This window comes from Acanthisitta chloris, unplaced genomic scaffold, assembly GCF_000695815.1.
Source record: "Acanthisitta chloris isolate BGI_N310 unplaced genomic scaffold, ASM69581v1 scaffold12002, whole genome shotgun sequence".
NCBI classification, from domain to species: Eukaryota; Metazoa; Chordata; class Aves; order Passeriformes; family Acanthisittidae; genus Acanthisitta; species Acanthisitta chloris.
The window spans coordinates 12394-20946 of NW_008661597.1; the positions used below are offsets into that span (position 1 = coordinate 12394).

General features: G+C 45.3%; 1 protein-coding gene across 1 annotated transcript in view; it reads right to left on the reverse strand.

The window, feature by feature from the left end:
* LOC103798048 (receptor-type tyrosine-protein phosphatase S-like) overlaps positions 1-8553 on the reverse strand; it is a gene marked incomplete at both ends in the record, with an annotated part of 37053 nt that overhangs the window by 12229 nt on the left and 16271 nt on the right. The window contains 3 exon segments of the mRNA XM_009070292.1: positions 446-543; positions 5192-5239; positions 7445-7557. Of these exon segments, the coding sequence (XP_009068540.1) occupies positions 446-543; positions 5192-5239; positions 7445-7557 (259 nt within the window).

Sequence of the window (8553 nt, forward strand, 5' to 3'; positions counted from 1 at the left end):
ATGACAAGGGAGGTACAAATCATCCTGTTTTCCCAGCTTTAGCTCCATGACTGCCAATAACATCAGCTGTGGAGGACTCACTGCTCATCTCAGCTGTCTAAAACTGGGAGTCACATTCCTTGGCTTAGTCCTCTCCGTGTCCAGCAGCAAGACATGAGCAACCCCAGGACAACTCCCCATCCCATTCCCCTTCTCCAAGGGAGCTCAGCCCCTGCCCATGATGCCCACTCTGGATAGAAGTGGCTCATGGATGGCCCCAAACCTCTTTTCTTTTTATGACCTGGAATTGAACCCAGCAAATCACTGAGCAAAGTACTGAATAACTTTTAAATTTCAACCAAGCAGATCCTTACACCAAAGCTAGGCTGATTTGGATGAAAGCTAATCTGAATTTCCTAATTCCTGGCTCTGCAAACCCATGCACAGTACTCATTCTTGCTCATACCTCATACTCTTGGGATAATTTCAGGTTATCATTAGCTTTGAGATGCTCTGTGTGTTCAGCCAGCTCAGAAACAGGGATGGGTGGGTGGCTGAGCATACCTAAAAGACAAGACAGCAGGAAAAGAATCTCATTTAATAATGACTACAATTCACAACCACGGAGCATTTTATAAGAAAGAAGAAACAAGAAAAGAAAATAAATTACAATGTAAGATCTGCAATGAAAGTAGGGAGGTTAGAAGAGAAGAATTCAGGGCTCGAAATTGTGTCCTTGGAAGTAAAAAAAAAAAAAAAAAAAAAAAAAAAAAAAAAAAAAAAAAAAAAAAAAAAAAAAAAAAAAAAAAAAAAAAAAAAAAAAAAAAAAAAAAAAAAAAAAAAAAAAAAAAAAAAAAAAAAAAAAAAAAAAAAAAAAAAAAAAAAAAAAAAAAAAAAAAAAAAAAAAAAAAAAAAAAAAAAAAAAAAAAAAAAAAAAAAAAAAAAAAAAAAAAAAAAAAAAAAAAAAAAAAAAAAAAAAAAAAAAAAAAAAAAAAAAAAAAAAAAAAAAAAAAAAAAAAAAAAAAAAAAAAAAAAAAAAAAAAAAAAAAAAAAAAAAAAAAAAAAAAAAAAAAAAAAAAAAAAAAAAAAAAAAAAAAAAAAAAAAAAAAAAAAAAAAAAAAAAAAAAAAAAAAAAAAAAAAAAAAAAAAAAAAAAAAAAAAAAAAAAAAAAAAAAAAAAAAAAAAAAAAAAAAAAAAAAAAAAAAAAAAAAAAAAAAAAAAAAAAAAAAAAAAAAAAAAAAAAAAAAAAAAAAAAAAAAAAAAAAAAAAAAAAAAAAAAAAAAAAAAAAAAAAAAAAAAAAAAAAAAAAAAAAAAAAAAAAAAAAAAAAAAAAAAAAAAAAAAAAAAAAAAAAAAAAAAAAAAAAAAAAAAAAAAAAAAAAAAAAAAAAAAAAAAAAAAAAAAAAAAAAAAAAAAAAAAAAAAAAAAAAAAAAAAAAAAAAAAAAAAAAAAAAAAAAAAAAAAAAAAAAAAAAAAAAAAAAAAAAAAAAAAAAAAAAAAATAAAATCAAGGAAATAATAAAAAAAAACCAGTAAAATGAGAGTGTTCCCATGATGGCCCCATTTCAATGTGTAAATCAGAGCAAAACAAAAAGGAAAATCCAAAGAGCAGATGTGTGTTAGCAATTCCAATAGTGGACTTGGAATGAGCAAACGCTGCCAGAGGAACCTACGCAGCAAATGGCACAGCACCCGCCAGGAGCAGGAACCAACTCCAACAGAAAAGGAGGAAAGGGGCAGGATCCAGCCAACCATGGTGATGTGGGGCAAGGGATGGGAGTATGCAGATGGGGGGAAGCAGGGGAGGCTTTTCAGGAATTGGACTCGATGATGCTCAGTGGTTCTGAGTTGTCCTTTGCACAGTGTTGGCTCTGGAAGCTCTTGGTGAGCTCCTGGACACTGAGGTCTGACCTCCACCATTCTCTGAGTGCAGCCAGGTATGGAAACACCAAGCACTGGCTCCTCTCCCCACTCCTGGCTAGTGGATGATGTTCTAGAGCACAGCCCTTCCCTCCCACCTCCAGGTCAGGCTGTACCGACCCCATCCAGGCTCTGCTGGGGATGTCTTCTATGCTGGAAGGGCAAGAGGATCTCTTGCCCCTTCTCAGGCTGAAGGATTGGAACAATTTGCTGCAGAGCCTGGTGCCTCCTGCCCTGGTTCACCTGCTGCCCCTAAAATCCTCCCCAGCACTTTGGTACACTGGATCCTCTCTGAGCCATACTGGGAGGACCTGCTGTGTCAGACTGGTCAGACCGAGGCACATCTCAACCACCAGTGCAGTGAACTGCCACGACTGACTCAGTTCTCAGCCTGCTCTGAAAGGAGCAGCTGGAGCTCTGGGAAGAGCAGAGACCCTTCCCTTCTAGCAGCTCAAACAGCTACACTGCAAATCCAGGTGGAAAAGCTCTCCGTGCTTTGCTCATCTGCATTGGATTATGTTTCTCCATTGGCTTCCCATGCTGTCTGCCAGCCAGTCCTGCTCTGGGTGACAGCAGACAGGCATGGAGAGCAGCATGCTGAGAAGCCCTGGGCAGTGCCCTGATGAGAAGGAGTGGAGAAGAGATGGAAGCCAGGGAGAATTTCGAGCCCCGTGGGTGTTGGTGGGTGACAAAGCAGCGGCGGTGGCAGCAGCATGGTCAGATACTCTGAAAACTCAGCACAGAGATGGCAAAGCAAGCATGACATCCTCAGTTTTACAGTGATTTGGGAGAGATGCTGCCTCCCCCCCACCAGGCCTGGGGACAGGATGAGTCTGCTACACCTCAACAGGTTTCTCCTAAGCACACTAGACATCTATTTTCAGCACAAGGAAGTCTGGCTGAAAATAGGAGAGGGGAAATAGACCAAAAAAAAAGCTCACAGAAATAACCCTGAAGTATTCTGGAGGCTGCACTGGCTCCATTCTAGGCTGCTGGGGATCAGGGCAGGAAGTCTCTCCTGGCTCATGGAGAAAAGCTCCCAGTTAGCCTCTTGCTGTCCTGTCCCATTCCACCTGGAGAAGGTTTCTCCACCCTGGATGGAGGGTGGTTGTTGCCCACTCCAGTATCACAGCACTGGGACTGAGGGTGTTGGGAGGAGCTGCTCCTCTCTCTGCCCACGTGGGATGGGAAGGCCACTCTGGCTGAGATGCTCCAGAACAGACACCAAACCAGTTTAACATCATCACCACTTCCCTCAGGGTCTGTCCTACCTCTGAGCTGAGGTGGGCAGTGAACACATCGTGAGCTGGAGCCCTAAAGCAAAGCCAAACCCTACCCAGAGCAACTCCTGGCACCTCAGTCAGTTGTCTCCAGATCCTGGGGGGCACCAACTCCTTCCCCTCTGGGCCAGGAGGCAGCTCTCAGCTCAGCTGCAACCTCCTGACTCCAAAAAGCCAGAGATTCTCTGCTGAGAAACAAGCACTGCACATGAAATCCCAAGTGATGGACGTGTAGGTTAAAAGGAAAAAAAAAAACTACTCAGAAAATCCAGTAATAATGAGCAAGAGAAAAAAATCAGATTCTTCTTGGCTCAGAAGATGTGGAGCAATATATGTCGTTCCCTCTGAGCCAGAGGGCTGCACTGTGCCATGCTGGATGTCACATTCCCCTTGAAGGAATTTCACAAATTTCTTTCATAAAAGCTCCAAGAAAACCCTGAGTGTGCCCCAGCTCCTGCAAACCAGCTCTGTCCTCTGCTGAGGAACATCCTTTCCCTTCCAACCTGCTGCACACACAACCTGGCTGGGAGCACATGGGAACACACCTTGTTCTGCTGCTGTTCAGGACAGAATTTCCTTGTGGGATCAATTTCTAGGGTTCTTCAGAATAAAAAGACAACCAGAAACCTCTGCAGGGATTACTTCCCTGGTTAAAATGCCAAGTGTATGGGAATTCAGGGAAGATCCAGGAGTTTGGTAAGAGAGGCAGGAGCAGCACTTCCAGTGGCACCAGCCACACTGCTGTGCCAGCTGAGCTCTGCATTCATTCAGTAACTCATTTTGGGGTCCAATGGGAAATGGATTGCAGGTTCCTCTGCTCAGTGGCCTCTGGGGTCTGTCCCCAGGGAGCTTGGCCAGGAGGGCAGTGCTGTGGGCTGAGATCAGCCAGCAAAACACACTCAACCCCTCTGTTACAACAAGGGGGTTGAGAGGAGGTGGCAGCAGACTGGGCCAACAGTGCCATGAGTATTCCATAGCAAGGAGCCCAATGAGTCAGGAATACATCCCAGTCCTCACATCTCCCAGCACAAGCAGCATCTGTGACTCTTCACATTCGTCAGCTGAAATCTCACATTGACTTCCCTGCTCAGCATTCAAAGCACCCTAAAAAAAAACAACCCACCCCCTCCAAACCACCCAGCAAGGCTGGATCTTGGCTCCTAATGGGATGAAGTCTTTTTGAGCCAGTCTCATCTAACATTTCAATCACTTGAATCTCTCTAATCTTATCACAAAAGACTTGATTCTCTGTGCACCAGCCAACTCACCAGAAACGTCACCCTAACATCTGTTCCATGGGCCTGAGCCCATTTCTCCTGCAAAATCACCCTGGCTGGATGACACTCTGTGTGAAACCTGGGGGTGGCCTGGAACAACTTGGTGCCAACAACAAACACCTGCCCCAGATGGGAAATGGCCCTTTTTTCCCTTCTCTGACATGAAAAGGTGCTTTGTAAAGAGAGGGATCATCAGCTGCAGCTCTGATTTCTCTTCCCCTACGTGACAAACGTGACCACCAAATCACACACACACCCCATGCTCACACCAGTGCACCCAGGAACGAGGACAAGGGACATTTAGCCAAGCTTCAGCAATGAAACATCTTCCACAATGGGGTTAGAGGCAGCCTTGGACATCAGGTCCTTCCCTTGGGACAGCAGAGAGACACTGAGGATGGACAGTGTCCCCCAGTGCTACCAGGGGCTCTGAGCTGCTGCTGCCCAACTTGTCCTGCTAAAGGCCTGTTATGGGATACTGTAAAACTGGAAGCACAGGTCAGACAAACAGATGGCACAGACAAGGGATGAGATGGGCAAACACTGCAGGAACACGGAGAATTCAGCAAAGAAACGAAACAGAACAAAAAAAAAGGAATCATACTAACAGGAACGAAACAAGAATTGGAAAGGAAAAGTGACAGAAGAGAGAGAGAGAGGAAAAAAAACCCAACTAATAATGGGAGGGAAGGGGGAAAAAATGAAACCAACAGGAACAAAAACACACAGGAACTAACTTTCCAAGTCAAACTCAGGGTCACTGAGAGGGCTGCTCAGACCAGAATCTGCAGAAAACAGTAAAAAATAAATAAATAAAAGATACACTTTTGTAAAAATTTCATGCTAATTAAAGAAAAACCAAAAAACCAACATAAATCTAAAGAGGAAAAGAAAGGTTTCCTTTTTTTTTTGTGCTGATTAGGCTAGGCTAGGATAGCTAAGATGTGCTATGCTTTCCCCTCTCTGAGCTGCACATTCCCATTCCCACATTTCCCCTGGGGATATGATGGACACTCTGCCTGAAGGACTTGGGGTACCCTGGCTTGGGAAGAGCCTCCAGGCCCCTCCTGAACCACAAGATATTGCATTGAAATGCCTTTAATTCAGACAGCACCTGTGGGGTCTTCCCTTGCAAACTGCACCACAATCTCTCCGTCACCACCAACACGCTCCAAGCTGATTTTTCCATCCATTTTTCACCCAAGTGTTTGCAAAATTCTGTGGGAGGCAGGTGATCAACCCTCCCAAATCCTTTAAAACCTTGTACTGCTTTACAAATTGTAGAGCAGAAGAAACTAGTTAGGTCAACTCTGTGGCCAGATGACTTAGAAAGGAAAGGACAGCATCTTCCTAAAGCCAGACTGGAAACCTCCAGGCTGTCTTTTGGGATCTGCAGAGCCTTAATACAGGTCTCCATGTCTCAGCTAGGTTTTACAAGCCTCTCAGCCCCAGAATTCAGAGGTACAGCATGACCAAAACAGTGGGGTCAACAGAAGACTGACTCACTCATCCATGGATTCCATTACCTGCCGGAAGCGCCCTTAGCTGACTCTGCTGTCCTGTGGGACACAGAGAAATTCCCAGTCAGGGAAATACATCAACCAGCACTTCCAGCTGCTTCTTGCCACCAAGACTAAGCTGGAAGACCAAAATCTTTCATCTTTATTTGTATCTCAACATAGATTTTATTTTTTTTTCACCTGGGGAGAGTGCATAGCTCTTGGATCTCCCACCTCCACCTGAAATTCCACCTGAATATTCCCAAAGGGAACTCCTGTGTGTGCCTCTAAGTGTACCACTGCACCCAGACAGGTGCTAACTGCTGCTGAGGACACTCAAAAGATCTCAAACACCTTCAGACTCTCCTGCAAGAGCAGCATGAAGAGGTGATTTAGGGACTGAGCTGCTCTGCACATTGGACTGAACTCATCGCCATCCCTCAGCTGAGAATCATTCCTAAGCTTGGGTTGATCCCAATGGGTTATTCCCACCTCATTTTGCCATGAACCTCTCAGGTCAGTGCTGCCTTTCTCCTTCCCCACAGATCTCTGCCCTCTGGGTACCTATCACCAACCTCACCCTAAGGCAACTCGGACAACGCTAAGGACAGGACTGGGATGGGCAAACAGGAGCTGCAGAAACATTACTTAACGAGCACAAAACAGCAAAACAAAAAAATAAAATAAAGTACAAACAAACTCAAAACAACAGCCAGCCCCCAAAAAAAGCACAATAAATTCCCTTCCAAATCCCCAAGCACCAGCAACTGGGAGGTAGAGTGTGGACAGGCATGGCCACGTGAGGCCGTGCCCAGGCTGGTGGTGTCAGTGGGGTGTTCCAATCCAGGTTGGATGGGGCTTGGAGCAACCTGGGCTAGTGGAAGGTGTCCCTGCCCATGGCAGGGGGTGGAACTAGATGATGTTTAAGGTCCCTTCCAAGCCAAACCATCCTGTGACTCTCTGATGGCATCTGCACCAAGCAAGGAGATGCTGCCTCATCTGCACCAAGCAAGCAGCCACATTTCTCCTCACACAGCCCAAGGGCAGGTCTGGCTCACAGGAGGAGTTGTGCAGCACCAGTTCCACCTGTGGCTGGAGCACTGGGCAGCCTCCCACATTCCATCTCCCCACCCCAATGGCAACTCCCAGTGCGAGGCCTGGGGCAGCACTGCTGCTCTGCCAACGGTGCTGGCAGCTCTGTGCTTAGCCCAGAATGCATCAATTCACCTGGGAATCCAGGAAAACCCTTCTTCCTGCCTTGCCAGCACTGGCATGAGCCTGTGCAATGTCCTTGAAGTTCCCAGCAATGGTTTCTTTCAGCAATCCCACTTAGCATGGACAAGGCTTGGGGTTCCTTGCTGCACCCTAGGTTAGCACTGGGTCTCCAGGCAGTGCTGCAGTAGCCTTCAGGCAGGCAGGGAGGGGTTAAGGAAGGGGCAGGTGCTCCAATCCTGCCTTCCCAGTGGGAAAGGCTGGTTAGCAGCCAGTTACCTGGAGTCTGGAAGTTGATACGTCTCATTTCCACCGGATCCTTCGGGTGGTGAGGAGTGATCTCAGCATTGTTCAGGAGGCATTTGGTCCGTGGTTCCGAGTCTTTCCGTTTGCTTTGAAACAAAACAAGAAAAGAAAGGGAAAAAAAAAAAAAAACCAGAAAAACAACGCTGATGGGCCTTGCAGTCCCTTGGGAGTCTTCTCAGCTACTCATGTTGAGACCTGAGCAAAGCTCTCACGGAAATCAAAGGTGCAGCAAAGGGTTAAGGACATAAAATGCAGCAGAAAAGGATGAGGTTGGGAAGGTTTTGTCAGGGGTGTATAGTGGAGTGGTTTACAATGGCCCAGCAGCTCCTCAGCAGCTTTCAGGCAAGTCTGGAAGTCTCCCCCTTCTCCCAGGCAGCAAGGAGCAACTGAGGTGCTGTGAATTCACACTTCAGCCTCCCTGCTCAGCTCAACCTCCCCTGAACTCTGCAGAGCTCTGCAAGCAAAAACCTTCCCATTCTGGCCAAGCCATTTCCAGCCTGAAAGAACCAGAGCCAACAGAATCGTTTGGAAAAGTACAGAATCTCCTGGCTGTGACCTTGGACATAAAGCAGTGATATTGCTGTTGGCTTGTTTAGGAGCTCTCTCTCTCTGCCTTGCTGCAGATAGAGAAGTCAGAGCAGCAGTTTGCAATCTTTTTTGAACTGCAGAACCCTAAAAATCTGAGTTCAACCAACAGTGCAGACACATCCTCTCCCAGCACAGCTGTGCCTGCTGAGATCCACCTCACCTCCTTGCCAGCAGCCAAATCCTGCTCCAACCTGCCAGCTGAGCTGCACATGGAAGTGCTTCCTAACATATTTTACTGTGAGTGGGTTAGGTTAGCTGAGGCAGTTGAAAAGTCTTTGCTGACCTGGCTCATTCTCCTTGAAAAGAATTTGGAAGCAAAGCCCAGTGCTGATTTAAAGATGTGATAACCTCTGGCAAGGGAACAGTGATGAGCAGAGAACATGGCCCCACACCCCAAAGCAAATGTGGTCTAAGCCCTTCCAGCAAGGTGGTTGTGGAGCTCCTCACCTCAACTGCTCAGGGTGCACAGAAACCTCCAATAATTTCCCCTCAGC